At 47.7% G+C, this 19887-nt stretch overlaps 1 protein-coding gene across 1 annotated transcript in view; it reads right to left on the bottom strand.

Moving 5' to 3' along the window:
* ATP9B (ATPase phospholipid transporting 9B (putative)) overlaps positions 1 to 19887 on the bottom strand; it is a 706895-nt gene that overhangs the window by 476318 nt on the left and 210690 nt on the right. Inside the window, 1 exon segment of the mRNA XM_030211876.1 lies at positions 15881 to 15975. Coding sequence (XP_030067736.1) covers positions 15881 to 15975 — 95 coding nt within the window.

Below are 19887 nucleotides of genomic sequence, written 5' to 3'. Positions count from 1 at the left end.
TTCCATCATTGTAGCCTCAAGTTCTAGAAGTTTGTTTACCATACTACGCGCATTGGTATACAAGGCTCTCCAGATTTTACTCTTTTTATTCCCTTCTATAGAGGCATTAGATATCCTACCTTCCTTGGGGTTAATTATGTCTTTGCGGCCTTTTATACCCATCCCCATCAATTTTAGTTTAAAGCCCTCTTTAGTACTTTAGCCAGCCTGTTGCTGAAGACACTCCTTCCCTTCCTTGACAGATGGACACCATCACTGCTCAGTGCCTCTTGGAAAATCATCCAATGGTCTACGAAACCGAAGCACTCTTGTCGGCACCAACCACGCAGCCACGCATTTATCTCCAAGATGCGAGCATCTCTCATTCGACCTTTACCTTCGACATGGAGGATCGATGAGAACACCGCCTGCGCACCTAGATGCTTCACCCTCTGACCCAAAGCCACAAAGTCTCGTACGATACGTTCAGTAGGATACTTAGCTGTATCATTTGTGCCAACATGGATGAGTAGCATAGGAGCATGGTCCGTAGGCTTGATGAGTCTAGGCAATCTTTCCAAAATATCGCGAATCTTGGCACCCGGCAGACAGCACACCTCTCTGGACAACATATCCGGCTGGCAGATGGGCGCTTTGGTACCCCTTAGAAGTGAATCTCCAACCACCACTACTACCTTTTGCTTTCTTTGGGCCAATTGTCCGGCTGTGATGGCATTTTTGGTCATGGTTTCCTCCTGTTTTTTTAGATGTTTTTAGCTCTTCTACCTCCAGGGCTGTGAACCGATTCTTTAGCTGAATAGAAGGTGGAGTTGGAGAATTGATCTTGTGGGACTTGGTGACCTGCTTCCAGCTGTGCTCTGTCTGCCCAAGATCTTCTCTCCCTTTGCTGGAAGTCCTCAATGTTTTGACCTCTGGGTCAAATTTCTGGTTGTCCCAGATGTTTCTTAGCCTTTCCACTTCTTCTCTTAGTTCTTGTACTTCTTTCACAAGGGACTCAATGTATGTACATTTATCACATGAAACCAGAATCTTGTCTTGGTCCAAGGGTTTGGTCTTGACAGTGGTAGACGCTGTACTGAAAGCAGTAGCTTTAGGGGTTCTTTGTTTCTTTACCATAGTTCCAAATGTAGGGCTGTAGTACTTGTGATAATAAAATATGTAGCCTGTTACACAACTACCTGTTATTTCTCCTACTCCTGTTCTATGGGATATAGAGGGTAGGTAGTTAATGTGTAGATTTAGGGTAAGAACTGAGAACCTGCCAAGGTTTACTGTGAGGGTGGAATTTAATGTATGTATCTGACTATTTGAAATTCAGTGATTCATTATACTGCCAATACGGTACTGCCAACAGTGAGATAAGCTTGATGAACAAGTTTAAAGAAGAGAAGTAGATTGGTATCCTGTGTGATATATAATGAGAATAGCAACCAATGGATATGTTAACAGAGGTCCTTTTTATCTAGAGCATCAAGCCCTTGATGCTGAGTAGAAGGCTGGGGATATACTATCCGGCGGCGACCCAGCGGTGACTGGGCAAGAGCAGCGTCTGTGTCGTGGCGGTTGAGCTGCAGCCACGGCACAGCCTACACCAGGTTGGCCCTGCTTTGGCCTACTCATGACATCTAATTCCCCTTGCATCGCCGTGTGTGCAGCGGTGCCAACGGCACGTGTCGTGCCGTGAAGGACAAACTGACGACGGTCCAGTAGCGGCTGGATTTTGTTAGCGGCAACCAGCGAAAAAACGAAGAGCTGTTCAGGAGATTCTTGCCCCCTCAGACCTAGCGGCCCCATGCTTCCCTGCACGTAGATGCGCCACATGGATGTATTCTACCCGCGTACCAGTGCCTCCACAGCCTGAATTGCTGAAATATACAACTAACACAGACCCAGGTGAATGACCCCTTTGCTGTCTCCATAAAACCGAACCCTGACCGTTTGATTATACTTCCACCATCCTATTACCAACGCCTGCGTCCTTTGCTCCAGCCTGAGTCTGCTCCAGCCTGCATCCTCTGTTCCTGCCTGCATCCTCTGCAACCTCTACTCCTCTATTCCTGCCTGCATTCTTTGCCCCAACCTGCATCCTCTGCCCCAACCTGCATCATCTGCTTCAGCCTGCTCCAGCCTACATCCTCTGCCCCAACCTGCATCGTCTGCTCCAGCCTGCATCCCCTACCCCAACCTGCATCGTCTGCTCCAGCCTACATCATCTGCCCCAGCCTGCATCATCTGCTTCAGCCTAAACTCCAGTCCTGCAACCTCTACTCCTGCCTATATCATCTGCTTCAGCCTGCAGTTTAAACTCCAGCCCTGCAACCTCGACTCCTTTGTTCCAGCCGCCTCACCTTTGTTTGTGTCTGTTAGCTAACGTCTAGGACTGCCTGAGTCTATACATATGGCTCCATTTCACATTCTCCTCCTAGTACTGTCCCTTCCTAATCTACTCCTCCATCCTAAACCACTATGCACTACAGTTATACATTGCCCTGTCAATCATTATATTACCTCACCATCTCTCTTGACCTCGTCCTCCCTCCTTGCTTTCTGCCTTCAACACTTCATCCCTTCCATCTTACCTTCCCCATTCTATCTAAACTCATCTCGCCTTCGTTGCCACTCTTCTCCTACTCTCTTCCGTACTCTCTTACTCCTTCTTCTTCTTCTCTCTGCTGAAGACATCAATCCCAATCCTGGTCCCCCCACCAACCCTCATCCAATTTATGCAGGTCACACGGTGACCTCTCCCAATCTCATCTATATTCCTCTGCCCTTCTCATGCACCCTATAGAATGCTGTTCCATCTGCAACAAACTTTCCTATATCCATGACCTTTTTATCACTCGTAGCCTCCATCTGCTCGCGATAACTGAAACTTGGCTCTGCCCTGATGACTCTGCTTCAGTCGCAGCCCTCTGCCATGGTGGTTATCTCTTCTCCCATACTCCTCGCCCTATTGGCCGCGGTGGTGGTGTTGGTCTATTACTATCACCCTCTTCCAAATTTCAATCTCTTCTACCACCTCAGTCTCTCTGTTTATCTTCCTTTGAAGTCCACTCTGTCCGCCTAGTCACTCCTTTGCCTCTTCAAATAGCAGTTATTTATCGTCCCCCTGATAAATCTCTTTCATCCTTTCTCAGCGACTTTGACACTTGGCTTTCCTTCTTTCATGATCCTTCCTCCCCCTCCCTCATCCTTGGCGACTTTAACATTCATGCTAATGATCCCTCCAACTCTTACGTCTTCCACTTCCTCACCTCAACATCCTCCTTCAATCTTCAACTATGCTCCACTTCCCCTACCCACCAAAATGGTCACTGTCTTGATCTTATCTTCTCCTATAACTGCTCTCCCTCCAATTCCTTTACCTCAGATCTTCCCCTCTCTGACCATCATCTAATAACTTTCACACTTAAACTTCCTCCCGCCCAATCCCATCCAATCTTAACCAATTTATCTAGGAATCTCCAGGCCATTGACCCTATTACCCTATCCTCCAATATCTCGAACCTCTTCTCTACCACTGCACCATCCAATGATGCTGTCTCTTCCTACAATACTATTCTATCCTCTGCCTTAAACACTCTTGCACCTCTCATGCCCCGTCCTATAAGACGCACCAAACCCCAGCCCTGGCTGACCCCTAAATTCCACTACCTACGTTCCTGTACCCATTCCGCTGAACACCTCTGGCTGAAATCTCGTGCCCTTGCTGACTTCACACACTTCAAGTTCATGTTGACCTTCTTCCAATCTGCTCTCTTGCTTGCCAAACAGGACTACTACATGCAGCTGACTAATTCTCTCAGCTCAAACCCTCGACTTCTATTCGCCACACTAAACTCTCTCCTCAAGGTGCCTCCACCCCCAACTCCCCCCTCACTATCTCCCCAGACCCTAGCTTAGTTTTTCCACGACAAGGTTCAGAAGATAAACCTCGAATTCTCTACCAAACCACCCCCACCTCTCCCTCCCCTTGTCCGTTCCCCTATTTCCTTAACCCCTCCGTCCTTTTCCTCCTTTCCTGAAGTCACTGATGAAGAAACATCACAACTTCTCTCCTCCTCAAAACGAATTACCTGTTCCTCTGATCCCATTCCTACCCACCTTCTTTGCACCATCTCTCCTACTCTCACCCCTTTTATCTGTCATATCCTCAATCTCTCTCTTTCTACTGCGACCGTTCCTGATGCCTTCAAACATGCTGTGGTCACACCGCTCCTGAAGAAGCCTTCACTAGACCCTACCTGTCCTTCCAACTATCGACCCATCTCCCTCCTCCCCTTCCTCTCCAAGATACTTGAACGTGCCCCGTTCACCGCCGCTGTCTTGACTTTCTCTCATCTCAAGCTGTTCTTGACCCACTCCAATCTGGCTTTCGCCCTCTTCATTCAACTGAAACTGCACTTACAAAAGTTTCCAACGACCTGATTCTGGCCAAATCCAAAGGTCTCTATTCTATCCTCATCCTTCTCGATCTATCCGCCGCTTTTGACACTGTTGATCACAGCCTACTCCTTGATACGGTCTTCATTTGGATTCCAGGGCTCTTTTCTTTCCTGGTTCTCCTCCTACTTCTCGCTTCATACCTTTAGTGTACACTCTCTGGTGGATCCTCTTCCACTTCTATCCCTCTACCAATCAGTGTACCTCAGGGTTCTGTTCTCAGTCCTCTCCTGTTCTCCATCTACACTTCTTCCCTTGGCTCTGTGATATCATTCCATGGCTTTCAATACCATCTCTACGCTGATGACTCCCAGATCTACCTCTCTACCCCCGAAATCTCAACCAGCATCCAGACCAAAGTTTCAGCCTGCCTATCAGATATCGCTGCCTGGATGTCTCAACGTCATCGGAAACTTAACATGGCCAAAACCGAGCTTCTCATCTTTCCCCCTAAACCTACCTCTCCTCTCCCCCCTTTCTCTATTTCTGTGGATGGCACTCTCACTCTCCCTGTCTCATCTGCTCGTAACCTTGGGGTCATCTTTGACTCCTCTCTCTCTCCTTCTCTGCTCACATTCAGCAGATTGCCAAAACCTGTCATTTCTTTCTCTATAAAATCAGCAAAATCCGTCCCTTCATCTCTGAGCACTCTACCAGAATCCTTTATCCACACTCTTATCACCTCTCATCTTGATTATTGTAACCTGTTTCTCACTGGCCTTCCATCTCTCTCCTCTTCAATCAGTGCAAAACTCTGCTACGCGACTCATTTTCCGCCAAAGTCGCTATGCTCACATTAGCCCTCTCCTTAAGTCACTTCACTGGCTCCCTATCCATTTCTGCATTCAATTCAAACTTCTCTTATTGACCTGTAAGTGCATTCACTCTGCCACTCCCCAGTACCTCTCCACTCTTGTCTCTCCCTACGCCCCCCCCTCGGGTACTCCGTTCTGTTGATAAATCTTTCTTATCTGTCCCGTTCTCCTCTACTGCTAATTCCAGACTCCGTTCCTTTTATCTTGCTGCACCTCACGCCTGGAATAAACTTCCTGAGCCTGTACGTCTAGCCCCCTCTTTGGCCGTTTTCAAGTCCAAACTTAAAGCCCACCTCTTTACCACTGCTTTTGACTCCTAACCTCTGCTCACTTGCCCTATCCTTTATCCTCACCTCTTTATTCCCTTACCCTTAATTGTTCTGTCTCCTGTCTTATCTAGATTGTAAGCTCTTTGAGCAGGGACTGTCTTTTTTGTGTATGGTGAACAGCGCTGTGTATGCCTTGTAGCACTATAGAAATGATAAGTAGTAGTAGTAATATACTGTGATAATGAATGGTTTGCTTTTCAGAAGCAGTTGTAATTTGGGTAGAGTTAATTAGTGATAGGTAGTGTATTTAGGAAAGCTATATAGGAAGTGTCAGTCTTTCTAGTGTCACCCGCTAGACACCACTTTTCACCCATCACATTCATGTCTCTTCCCTCCATCATGACCTCATTCTTTGCACCTTTCTCTCAGCCCTTCTTTTGTCGATCCCACAAAGTTACACTCCATCTCTTTCAACTCCTCTTTCGTTTGTATTTTGCATCCCTTTTCGTTGCTCTTCTTTCTCTCCTTCACCCCCATCATAGTCCATGCTCTCTCCCTGAGTTCCTCCCACTCCCCAGCCTGTTTCTTCTCCACTCACTCAGCTACACTCTCTTTATAGCAAATTCTCTCTAACCCCTTTCAATTCCCTATACCCTTCACTTTCAGCCTGTCCCCATTACCTAGCCTCTCTTCCTTTCTTCCTCTTCCAGCCCTTCACAGTATAATTCTCCCTCCCTGTCAGAAATCCCTTCACCACATCCTAGTCCTCCCTCTAGTGCAGCTCCTTCAAGTAGTTCGGAGCCAGCAGTGGTGCGGGGTGTGAGACACCCGAAGTGGAGTGTGTCTCCATGACTGTAAGAGAAGGTTCTGTCGCTGCCTCTTCTCCATATGTTGAAACATCTAGGGGAGTGGGCTGCTTTGCCTGCTCCCTCTCTGAACCTGGGAGCTGCTTTCACCGGAACTGGAGGTTTAATAAGACCAGCTGTGGTGACCATGGAGTCCTTGTGGGATGCCATTCAAGGTTTGAATTCTTCCCTTCTTCAAATTACTAGCTCCGTTAGGGGCGAAGTCTCTGACTTAAAACATTCTTATCAGACTCTATCTGAGAATTTAGATCTTCAGTCTTCTAGAATTGGTTCATTAGATGGTGACGTTAAACAGTTGCACAGCTCTGCATCACTGACTACTAGAGAGAGAGATATTCTAGCTCGGAAGTTTGAATATTTAGATAATCATGGAAGAAGGAATAACTTCAGATTTTTTAATTTTCCTAAATCACCATTAATTCCAGCATTAGATACGCTGAAGAAATATTTTCTTGAAACACAGAGTTCTGGCTGAGAGTTTTCCACCTATAGTCAGAGCCCAATATCTATCTGGTATTCTGAGAACCTCTTCTGTGAATCCTCAACCTGAGTTAAATCTCACTGAACTCTTGGAGAGCTCTTTGGAGGTTATAACTGAAAGAACGACTCTTCTAGTGACTTTTGCTCTGGAATCAGATAGAAACAATATATTTCATTTGCATTTTCATTACATGAATGCATTTTTTGGGAGGGGTCTATAGATCAGGTTTTTCCAGATTTAGCCAGAGACACACAGAAAAAAAAAGGGAAGGTAAAATTATGTATAATCATACCTGATAATTTTCTTTCCATTAATCATAGCTGATCAATCCATAGACTGGTGGGTTGTGTCCATCTACCAGCAGGTGGAGATAGAGAGCAAACTTTTGCCTCCCTATATGTGGTCATGTGCTGCCGGAAACTCCTCAGTATGTCGATATCAAAGCTCCATCCGCAGGACTCAGCACTTAGAGAATTACACCCACGAAGGGACACTCTGCCCAGCTCACCACCGCCGAAACGGGGGAGGGGAATTAACCCAGCTCATCCCCACACAAGTGGGGGAGGGGAATCTGTCCAGCTCATCCCCATGGAGCGGGGGAGGGACACCACACCCGCCGATGCGGGGGGATCTGGCTTATCCTGCAACCGCAACCGCGGGAGGAGCTGACTGACCCTAACACCGCCGAAGCGGGAGGGGTACAAAGCTGCCCTACAGCCGCACGAAGCGGGAGGGAGTGCCGGCAGAATTTTAAGTCTCAATCCAGCCCCGTAAAACGGAGGGGAGAGGAATGCAGCAGCTCACTGTAACACAAACTCGTCTTAACTCTTGAAGAATCCAAGTGAAAAAACTTGAACACGAAGTCTTTCTGAAGTAACTGAAGACTAAACTTGAACCTGAAATGCAACCAGAATAAAAACAGTACAGATATCTGGGAGGGGCTATGGATTGATCAGCTATGATTAATGGAAAGAAAATTATCAGGTATGATTATACATAATTTTACCTTCCATATCATCAAGCTGATCAATCCATAGACTGGTGGGATGTACCGAAGCAGTACTCACCCAGGGCGGGACATTGAAATCCCTGACCTCAACACTGAAGCTCCAAACCGGGCCTCCGCCCGTGCAGCCACAGTCAAACGGTAATGCTTGGAGAATGTATGAGCCGAAGCCCAAGTTGCCGCCTTGCATATCTCTTCCAAGGAGACGGATCCGGCCTCTGCCATCGAGGCCGCCTGAGCTCTCGTGGAGTGAGCCTTCAGCTGGATAGGCGGCACCTTCCCCGCGGCCACATAAGCCGCTGCAATGGCTTCCTTGACCCATCTTGCCACTGTAGGCTTAGCAGCCTGCAGACCGTTACGAGGACCTGCAAACAGGACAAACAGATGATCCGATTTCCGGAAATCATTGGTCACTTCCAAGTATCTGATGATGACTCGTCTCACATCCAGATATTTAAGAGCAGAGTACCCCTCTGGGAAGTCCTCCCTACGAAAGGAAGGGAGACAGAGCTGCTGATTCACATGGAAGCGAGAAACAATCTTGGGCAGGAAGGAAGGCACTGTGCGAATAGTCACTCCTGCCTCAGTGAACTGCAGAAAAGGCTCTCGACATGAGAGCGCCTGGAGCTCGGAAACTCTTCTGGCTGAAGTGATAGCCACCAAAAAGACTGCTTTCAACGTCAGGTCTTTCAGAGATGCCCTCGACAAGGGTTCAAAAGGCGGCTTCTGCAATGCTCTTAGTACCAGGTTGAGATTCCACGCAGGCACCACTGAGTGCAGAGGAGGGCGCAGGTGATTAACTCCCTTGAGAAAGCGCACCACATCTGGCTGCGAAGCCAGGGAAGCACCTGGACTTTAAGGGAACTGAGCGACAGGCCTTTCTCCAGACCTTCTTGCAGGAACGCCAACACTGAAGAAATTGGAGCAGTGAAGGGAGAAAGTGAGCCTGCTTCACACCACGCTGCAAAGATACGCCAAACCCTGGTGTAAGAAGTAGAAGTAGAGCGCTTCCTCGCTCTCAGCATAGTGGCGATGACCTTGTCTGAGAAGCCCTTCTTCCTCAGACGCTGCCGCTCAATAGCCAGGCCGTAAGACCAAAGGGGGAGGGATCCTCCATCACCACGGGACCCTGATGTAACAGGCCCTGCTCCACTGGCAGCCGCAGAGGATCGTCGAATGACAGCCTGATCAAGTCCGCATACCAGGGACGCCTGGGTCAATCCGGACCCACCAGGATTACCCTGCCGGGATGCTTTGTCACCCAGTCTAGCACCCTGCCCAACATGGGCCAGGGCGGGAACACATAGAGAAGCTCTTGTGTCGGCCACTGTTGGAGAAGAGCATCTACTCCCAGGGATCGAGGGTCCCGTCCTCTGCTGAAAAAGCGCGGCACTTGGCAATTGGCCGATGACGCCATCAGATCTAGGCTCGGCTGGCCCCAGCGCTTCGTGATGTCCAAGAACGCCTGAGCAGATAGCTGCCACTCTCCGGGCTCCAAGGTATGGCGACTGAGAAAGTCCGCCTTGACATTCATGACTCCGGCAATGTGGGCCGCTGAAAGCTGCTCCAGGTTCGCTTCCGCCCACTGGCAAAGATTCATAGCCTCCTTGGCTAGAGGGGCGCTCTTGGTACCTCCCTGGCGGTTGACATAGGCCACAGCATTGTCCGACAGGACCCGTACAGGCTTCAACACCAGTACCGGGATGAACTCCAAAAGCGCCAACCGAATGGCTCTGAGTTCCAGGAGGTTGATAGACCACTTTGCCTCTGCAGGAGACCAGAGCCCCTGCGCTGTCCTTCCCAAGCAGTGGGCTCCCCAGCCCGACAACGAGGCGTCCGTCGTGACGACAATCCACTCTGGGGTCACCAGAGGCATTCCCGCCGACAACTTGTCTGTCTGCATCCACCAGCTCAGCGCCTTGCGCACTGCTGGCTCCAAGGGAAGGCGCACAGCATAATCCTCCGACATCGGAGTCCAGCGCTGCAGCAAAGAGTGTTGAAGTGGTCTCATATGAGCCCTGGCCCAGGGCACTACTTCCATCGTGGCAGTCATAGAGCCCAACAGCTGCACATAGTCCCAAGCCCGAAGGGGAGAGGCTACTAGGAACTGGTCCACCTGAGCCTGAAGTTTGACAATCCGATTGTCTGGCAGGAACACTCTGCCCACTTGGGTGTCGAATCGAACTCCCAGGTACTCCAGGGACTGAGTCGGGCGCAGCTGGCTCTTCTCCCAGTTGATGATCCATCCCAGGGAGCTCAAAAGAGCAACTACCCGGTCCACAGCTTTGCCGCACTCTGCATAAGAGGGGGCTCGGATCAACCAGTCGTCCAGATAAGGATGGACTTGTACCCCTTCCTTTCGTAGGAAGGCCGCGATGACCACCATTACTTTGGAAAAGGTCCGCGGAGCAGTAGCCAACCCGAAAGGGAGGGCTCTGAACTGGAAGTGTCGTCCCAGGACTGCAAAACGCAGAAAGCGTTGATGAGGAGGCCAGATGGGAATATGCAGGTACGCTTCCTTGATGTCCAAGGATGCCAGGAACTCTCCTGCCTTCACTGCCGCTATAACAGAGCGGAGAGTCTCCATGCGAAAGTGCCGCACTTTCAAGGCCCGATTGACCCCTTTGAAGTCGAGGATAGGCCGGACAGAACCTCCTTTCTTTGGTACCACAAAGTAAATGGAGTAACGTCCCTTGCCAAGCTGACTTTCTGGCACCGGAACGACCGCGCCCAGGCGGATCAGATTGTCCAAGGTCTGCTGCACTGCCACAGCTTTGACCGGAGACTTGCAGGGAGAGAGTACAAACCCGTCTTTTAAGGGTCGGCAGAACTCTAGTTTGTAGCCGTCTCTGATGACTTCCAGCACCCACGCGTCTGAAGTTATTGTGGTCCACTCGCCCAGAAACGAGGACAGCCGTCCTCCAATCTGCACTGGGGCGTGGACCAAGACCCCGTCATTGGGTACGAGACCCTGGGGGAGGACCGGAGGGAGCACCTCCGGGACGGCGGTCTCTGCGAAAGGAATGCTGCTTGGGGGAGAAATTCCTCTTGAAGGAAGAGGGGGCAGAGGAACCCGACTTGCCCGGGCGGTACCGACGGGCTTCCTGCAACCGTCCTCTGGAGGTACCGGGACGAGTACTAGCCCGAGCCCTGACCTCTGGTAATTTCTTGCCCTTAGACGTGCCGAGATCGGTCACGATTTTGTCCAGCTCGACCCCAAAGAGCAGCTTGCCTTTAAAAGGCAACCTAGCCAGGCGGGATTTAGAGGCGTGGTCAGCAGACCAATGTTTCAGCCAAAGCCACCGCCGCGCAGAGATTGTCTGAGCCATGCCTTTCGCTGAGGCCCTCAAGACATCATACAGCAAGTCTGCCAAATAGGCTAAGCCCGATTCCAGGGCCGGTCAATCAGCCCTCAAGGAATGATCCGAGGGGGAAGCCCGCTGCACCATAGTCAGGCACGCCCTGGCCACATAGGAGCCGCAAACTGAGGCCTGCAAACTTAAAGCAGCCGCCTCAAAGGACGACCTTAAGGCCACCTCCAATCTTCTGTCTTGGGCGTCCTTTAGGGCCGTGCCACCTTCCACCGGCAACGCCGTTTTCTTAGTCACCGCAGTGATTAAAGAATCCACGGTAGGCCACAGATAGGCCTCACGTTCACTCACAGCCAAAGGATAGAGGCGGAACATAGCCCTAGCCACTTTAAGGCTCGCTTCTGGGACATCCCATTGAGCCGAAATTAAGGTGTGCATGGCATCATGCACGTGGAAGGTTCTAGGCGGGCGCTTCGTCCCCAGCATAATGGCAGAGCCAACAGGGGCTGAGGGAGCGACGTCCTCCGGAGAGGAAATCTTCAAAGTGTCCATGGCCTGTAACAACAGGTTGGGCAAATCCTCTGGGCTAAAAAGCCGCGCTGCAGAGGGGTCATCCGCTCCATCCGAGCGGGGATCCGTCTCCTCCAAGGAATCCGCAAAGGACCGTTGGGAGACCTCAGACACGCTGCCCTCATCTACATCGGAGGAGACAAATTCCTCCAAGGCCTGGGAATCAACCCGAGGGCGTTTACCTCTGGGAACCTCAACTTCTTTACCAGACGAGGGAGCAGGGGCAGCGTTGTGCATGAGGAAGGCCTGATGCAGCAGCAAACCAAACTCGGGGGAGAAACCCCCCAGACTGTGCACTTCCGCAGCCTGGGCAACAGCCCTAGACGCACCCTCAACCGGCGCTCGCAATAGCGGGGGAGAGACATGCTGCACATCCAAAATGGCGTCCGGCGCGAAACTCCGCGAAGGAGCCGCGCGGGAAGAACGGCTCTTAACTTTAGTCGCTTCTGTGCCGTCGCCCAAATTAAGGGCGTTCATGGCATTAATGTCTCCAACCTCAAGGGCGGCCCAAGAAGAAGCCGTCCGAGCCGCGTGGCCGGCCAAGATGGCGGAGGCGAGGAGCGGGGGATGGGCGTTTATGGCGGGAAAAACCGCCACGCCGGAGGAAGGACCGGGACATTCATCGGTCACGAAACTGTCACCCAACAAGGGCGAATCAGGCTTTAAGACCCCCGCATCCCCTCTAGAAGCGCTCAAGCGACCCGGGGAGCGACCCTTTGCGCCCTCGCCCTCCGACGCCATAATCCACGAGAAGAAGAATCGGGGAACCCCCTGCCCGCTATAAAAAGGTAAAAATTACCTGCTGTCCGCTCCGAGTTGTAACGACCTGGTGTCCCAGTGAGTAGCTGCAATAGACGCTTAAATAAACGTCGAAATAAACGCCTTTAAGGACGTTCAAAATTTTTTTTTTTTTTTTTTTTAACGGAGCCAGCGGGAGGGGGGAGAAAAGGAGGGACCTGGCACCACCAGGTTTGCACTTGCTCAAAAGAGCCCTCAACCCCAGGCACTCAACAAAACCTAAAAATTAGGCTTGGAGGCCTAGCCAGAGCTGCTGCTGTGTGTGACCACCAGCTGCTGAGATAGAGAACATACTGAGGAGTTTCCGGCAGCACATGACCACATATAGGGAGGCAAAAGTTTGCTCTCTATCTCCACCTGCTGGTAGATGGACACAACCCACCAGTCTATGGATTGATCAGCTTGATGATATGGAAATGGGACTTGATATACCGCCTTTCTGAGGTTTTTGCAACTACATTCAAAGCAGTTTACATACATTCAGGTACTTATTTTGTACCAGGGGCAAGGGAGGGGGAAGTGACTTGCCCAGAGTCACAAGGAGCTGCAGTGGGAATTGAACTCAGTGCCCCAGGATCAAAGTCCACTGCACTAACCACTAGGCTACTCCTCCACGAGAATTCTTAGTTTTAAAACCTAGAGTTCTCTCTTTGGGTGGGTCTTTTGTATTAAAATTTGCCTGTAGATGTTTGGTGTCTCTAAATGCAATTAATTATGTTTTCTTTGACCCAAAGAAATTGCAGGAATTTATTTCTCTTAAGGAGGGTGAAAGAAATATTTCCCTGAATGAGCCCACTTGTTAATAATATGCTGTTTAAACTGACTGTAAATGTTTGGCTTTTTCCTGCTCCATTATTGATTTAAATTAAAGTATTTTCCTTAGTTATTTCCTTATATCTTGGTTTAGAATTTTGTGGACTAAGTTTGAAGGAATATTTCCTTATTTTTTTTTTTTAAGTGCAATGAATCTTGTTATTGCTGATTTAGCCAATGCATTTATACAGTGGTGGAAATAAGTATTTGATCCCTTGCTGATTTTGTAAGTTTGCCCACTGACAAAGACATGAGCGTATTTGATCCCTTGCTGATTTTGTAAGTTTGCCCACTGACAAAGACATGAGCAGCCCATAATTGAAGGGTAGGTTATTGGTAACAGTGAGAGATAGCACATCACAAATTAAATCCGGAAAATCACATTGTGGAAAGTATATGAATTTATTTGCATTCTGCAGAGGGAAATAAGTATTTGATCCCCCACCAACCAGTAAGAGATCTGGCCCCTACAGACCAGGTAGATGCTCCAAATCAACTCGTTACCTGCATGACAGACAGCTGTCGGCAATGGTCACCTGTATGAAAGACACCTGTCCACAGACTCAGTGAATCAGTCAGACTCTAACCTCTACAAAATGGCCAAGAGCAAGGAGCTGTCTAAGGATGTCAGGGACAAGATCATACACCTGCACAAGGCTGGAATGGCCTACAAAACCATCAGTAAGACGCTGGGCGAGAAGGAGACAACTGTTGGTGCCATAGTAAGAAAATGGAAGAAGTACAAAATGACTGTCAATCGACAAAGATCTGGGGCTCCACGCAAAATCTCACCTCGTGGGGTATCCTTGATCATGAGGAAGGTTAGAAATCAGCCTACAACTACAAGGGGGGAACTTGTCAATGATCTCAAGGCAGCTGGGACCACTGTCACCACGAAAACCATTGGTAACACATTACGACATAACGGATTGCAATCCTGCAGTGCCCGCAAGGTCCCCCTGCTCCGGAAGGCACATGTGACGGCCCGTCTGAAGTTTGCCAGTGAACACCTGGATGATGCCGAGAGTGATTGGGAGAAGGTGCTGTGGTCAGATGAGACAAAAATTGAGCTCTTTGGCATGAACTCAACTCGCCGTGTTTGGAGGAAGAGAAATGCTGCCTATGACCCAAAGAACACCGTCCCCACTGTCAAGCATGGAGGTGGAAATGTTATGTTTTGGGGGTGTTTCTCTGCTAAGGGCACAGGACTACTTCACCGCATCAATGGGAGAATGGATGGGGCCATGTACCGTACAATTCTGAGTGACAACCTCCTTCCCTCCGCCAGGGCCTTAAAAATGGGTCGTGGCTGGGTCTTCCAGCACGACAATGACCCAAAACATACAGCCAAGGCAACAAAGGAGTGGCTCAGGAAGAAGCACATTAGGGTCATGGAGTGGCCTAGCCAGTCACCAGACCTTAATCCCATTGAAAACTTATGGAGGGAGCTGAAGCTGCGAGTTGCCAAGCGACAGCCCAGAACTCTTAATGATTTAGAGATGATCTGCAAAGAGGAGTGGACCAAAATTCCTCCTGACATGTGTGCAAACCTCATCATCAACTACAGAAGACGTCTGACCGCTGTGCTTGCCAACAAGGGTTTTGCCACCAAGTATTAGGTCTTGTTTGCCAGAGGGATTAAATACTTATTTCCCTCTGCAGAATGCAAATAAATTCATATACTTTCCACAATGTGATTTTCCGGATTTAATTTGTGATGTGCTATCTCTCACTGTTACCAATAACCTACCCTTCAATTATGGGCTGCTCATGTCTTTGTCAGTGGGCAAACTTACAAAATCAGCAAGGGATCAAATACTTATTTCCACCACTGTAAGTTTGTTCTTTGAATGTAACATTATTAAACCTATAAATAAAAATGACAAAAAAATAAAATTAACATATCATAAATATGTATGTGCTTCTAAGATGGCTAGGGGAAAGCACCTTAACCACCATAGTGTGCCAATTTGGAAGTGCTCAGGCCACTAGTCTATAGTTTGTACTTCACAGGTCATATGGAGCTTGGATTATTATTATCAGCAAATACCACATATGCTGTGATGCTTTACAAACACACATGTTGGAATTTGACGTTGTCCTTCCAGTTGTACATGACGTAACATTTGAACATTTTTCTTGTCCAGCATAATTCTTGTCACTAAACTCAAATTTCAAACCAACATTCCACATTAGTCCCATTTCTTCTAGTAATTTACATATTCAAAAAACAATAAGCATTATTGTACATATTATTTCTATGCTATTTTTTGTATGTGCAAGTTTTAAAAATTAGAAGTTTTAAACAACCTTTGCATAAACAAGCTGCTATTTAAAATATACTTTTTTTTCCTTTTCAGCAACAAGGGTATACATATTTTTGTATGACTTGACCTATTTCTTGATGACGTGTTAGCATTAACTGCAACATATCGCTGACAAATATTTACTAATACAAACACAATGCACTGAGTACATTAATGAAACAAAAGGTACAGTACTTACTCCCAAAGCTGGCAACCTCTGGGTGCAGCTTACAGCAATTTTCAACTTCCAGTCTGTTTCACCATCTAGCTGGTCAGTGCGAATAAAACATGAACCTTAAAAATTATAAAAAAAGAAACGAAGTATTACTCTATGGTTTATTAACAGATCCCACTAAGCATGAGCTATATCTTAAACACAAAACTATCTCCACAGTTTAGCTTACCATTTTAAATAGCATATACAGTCCATGTTTTAACAGCAGTATTGCAACAATACTGAAAATACTAACAAGCAGAAAAGGGATAATTTTGTTGCATTTTAACTACTCCTTTCAGAAACAGAGATAGAGTAAATTTCTGGTCAGTATTGTAGCCATTACATATCCATGAAAATACACTGAAAGTGCAGTTTTCTTCAAAGTTAGTGAACAATGCTAAACATTACTGACACACTTCTGGAGCACACGTGTCCATACTGATTTTCTTCAGCCTAGTATTCATAGAATAAGATTATAGATATTTAAAAGAATGAAGCTTTGGGAAGAGACAATGACTGAAGCAAGCTGTCCGCCTTTACAGGACAGTACACTAAAGTTATAATTCTGATCCTGCTGTAAACCAAAGTTGTAGAAGCCCTTTCACTAAGCTGCACAAAACAGTGGCCAGTGCTGATTGACCATGTGGGTTTACCATGCACTGCATGAACTGTTAGCGTGGTGGTAAAATGGCCACATTTGTATTTTATTCTTTAGTGGCCATGCACCTTTATCAATTAGTGCGGCAGCCCTTACCATCACCTATTTACTAGGTCAGTGGTTCCCAAACCTGGTCCTGGAGGCACCCCAGCCAGTCAGGTTTTCATGAGAGAGGTTTGCATGCAGTACCTCCACTGCATGCAAATCTATCTCATGAATATTCATTGTGGGTACCCTGAAAACCTGACTGGCTGGGGTGCCTCCAGGACCAAGTTCGGGAACCACTGTACTAGGTGGTAAGGGCTCCTGCACTACCTGATTAGCACAGGGCACACCTACTCTCTGCCCACAGACACGTCTCCTGCACTAAAAAAGAGAAATGATTTTATAGCGCAGGATTAAGAGTGTGGTAGACACTATCGCAGGATGCCTCAGAATGTCCCGTGGTAGTGCTTTTTGAAATGCAGTAGGCACACGCTGGTGCCTACCGCGGCTCAGTAAAAGGGCCCTAAGACTATAGTCCAAATAACAATAAAACTTGAAACTAAAAGTGGTTAGTGTTGAAAATAATTGTAACAGAAAAAATATATGAAAGTAATTCTTCATAAGCAAAATTTCAAACACCAAAACACTACTTAAAATTATGTCAGTTTTGATTTTAAAATATGCAGTTGTTGAATGAGCATATCACTATTAGTAAAGTCATGAATTAAAGAGGAGACAAAAGCACATGAATTACACATGCTATATTATTACATATTGAAATACATCTCCACAGTAGCCATATTGTTTTTCAGAGATCATGCTCATTTGAAAAGGTAGTCAAAGCATAGGGTTATTTTTGATATACTGCCTTTCTGTTGTAAACTAAAGTGGTTTACATTTACTATATGCAGGTACTACCTCTGTCCCTAGTTGGCTCACAATGTAAGTTTTGTACCTGGGGCAGTGAAGGGTTAAGAGACTTGCCAAGGGTCACAAGGAGCTGCAGTGGGAACAACCCGTTCCCCATGTTCTTAATGCATTATTAGGCTAATCCAATAGATGCCTATGAGGAAAACCAAGCTTTAAAAAAGTGCTTTATTACTGGAAGACAAGCCAACAAAATGTCAGTAAGTGTACTTTGTTTGGGTGGCCAACACAGGATAAATTGGTCTCCTATTCAAAGAATACAGACTCTGATATGAGTTAGGTGTAGCAGACAACAATGTTTTATTCATTAGTGTCTGTAAATTTAGCAGATCAGTGAACTAACTACACAAAAATGAATGGTTGACAGAGAATTACCTGAAATTACATCAGACCTGAAGATGGTATTTCACATAACACTCTCACCAGTAAGCTTACATGCAGGTCTTTGCTCAATAACATTTTCCATTCAGTGCATACTTAAGAGAGCGTGCTTTCAAACAATCCTTACATCCAAATTTACCTTCTTTTAATGTAAAAAAAAAAAAAAAAAATCCTTTATCCTCCATCTTTTAAGACTCTGCCTACCTGCTGGATAGTGATGGCACAAGGCAGGGGTATAGCCACGGGTGGGCCTGGGTGGCTTTCTTGCTTACCATGGAGTAGATAGGCGGCTCATCACTTCAAACCTCCTTGGTCCCGACGGTGTCCTTTGCCTGCCGCATCCTGCCTACATGGAAACAGCAAGTTGAATCAGAGTAGGCAGAACGTGGCAGCAGAAGGACCCCGATGCCAGCGTCCTGTCCTAACCACTGCCTGCAGGTAGGTAACAATCCGATCCAGAGAACTGCGATGGGGAGGGGGAAAGAGGTTGCGGGAGGGGGGAAAGAGGTTGCGGGAGGGAGGCAGGGAGAGGGAGCAGATACAGGATGGAAGAAACTGAAAGGATAAAAAGTTCAATGCATGGGGCAGTGGGAAGGGCAGCAGCAGGGGAGAGAGAATCAGGAACTCGGACGATGCAAGTGTTTTTTTTTGGGGGGGGGGGGCGGGGGGCAAAGCTCCCCCAAACCAATTTCCACTTAACTTGTCCTCCCCCAACCAAGGGGCCCAGCAACATCTGCTTCTTAAATTCTTACCAGCAGAGAGGATAAGGTGCATTTCTGTCGCAACGATCAGCTCAGCAAGGCTCTCCTCTGTCCTCTCTGGCAGAAAATCTCAGGACAGTGGTGGGGAAGCTAAGTTGAGGTTAGTGTTGGGTACAGCTCCACAACCAGCTGGGCTGTGATCAGGAGCGCTGCTGAGATGAACCGCGAGCACACAAACCTCTTGCCTGCAGCGCAGCATGAGGAGGCAGGGGTGCCACACACCAATATCAGGTGACAGCTGGTGTGTTTGGGCATGCGTGCCTCCAGCCTCCCGCTGCAAATAGTGGGGGGAAAAAAATGTCAAGTCTCAACTGAGAGCACAACAACCGGCTTGCAAAATTGTTCAAAAATTAACAACCGGCTCCAGCACATCACTGTATATGCACCTGCTATTTGTATGTGGAGCTGAAGGAAGGGGAGCAATCTTGAAACTTCCATATACTTACGCTGGTTTATTCCATGAACTATATGCACTCCCAGGAGTGCCTCTTTTTAATCTAGCTAAAATGTATGCATAATATGGAGCCTCAAACATTTTTTTTTTGCCTGACAGAGGAGGATAATTTTTAGACAGGCCAATTTACCTGGGTAATCAGCTTTGTAAATTGTCCTTGTCATAAAAGTGGCAATTAGAAGTGTGCACGAGGATTGGGAAACCTTCGGGAATCTATAGAGGTGGGGACAAAAAAGTCATTACAACCATGGAAATGGAAGGGGGTGGATCAAAAGTGAGGACGGGAGGGGGTGGATTTGAAGTGATTGAGGGACAAGATTATGTCCTCGTTCACACCTCAACTCAGAAACTGGACAATAACATCTCCACTTAAAAAATTAAATCATCAAAAGAGAATCTCACCTTGATGAAAACTTGTGCACGTGTTCAGCAATTTTGGCAACAAGGGAGACCACTGATAAACTGGTGAGACTATTCATCGATTTGTTTGAAGCATTTTGGCAGACTATAATCTCCACTGAGCTAGTTTCATCTATGTGACTGATAATACAGCAGCATTTCGAGATGAGGTCTGGATAGTGTCATGGATTCAGGGATGGTGAGCCCTTGGGACTGCAGCCAAGGCTACAGCAGACAAAGTCCTCTGAGATGGCACAGGCACAAAGCAGAGGCGAGCCAGACGCTGAATCCAGACAACACAAGGCAGACCAAGAACTGGATCCAGACACCAAAGGAACAACCCAGACATGACACAAGACATGGCAAATAAGCAGTGCACACTCAAGGCAAGGTAGAATCAGAGCCTGGCTGAAGCAAAAACCAG

This window comes from Microcaecilia unicolor, chromosome 1 (assembly GCF_901765095.1).
Source record: "Microcaecilia unicolor chromosome 1, aMicUni1.1, whole genome shotgun sequence".
Taxonomy (NCBI): domain Eukaryota; kingdom Metazoa; phylum Chordata; class Amphibia; order Gymnophiona; family Siphonopidae; genus Microcaecilia; species Microcaecilia unicolor.
The sequence above is the reverse complement of the archived record's forward strand: the minus strand, read 5'-3'. Positions and strand labels throughout refer to the sequence as shown.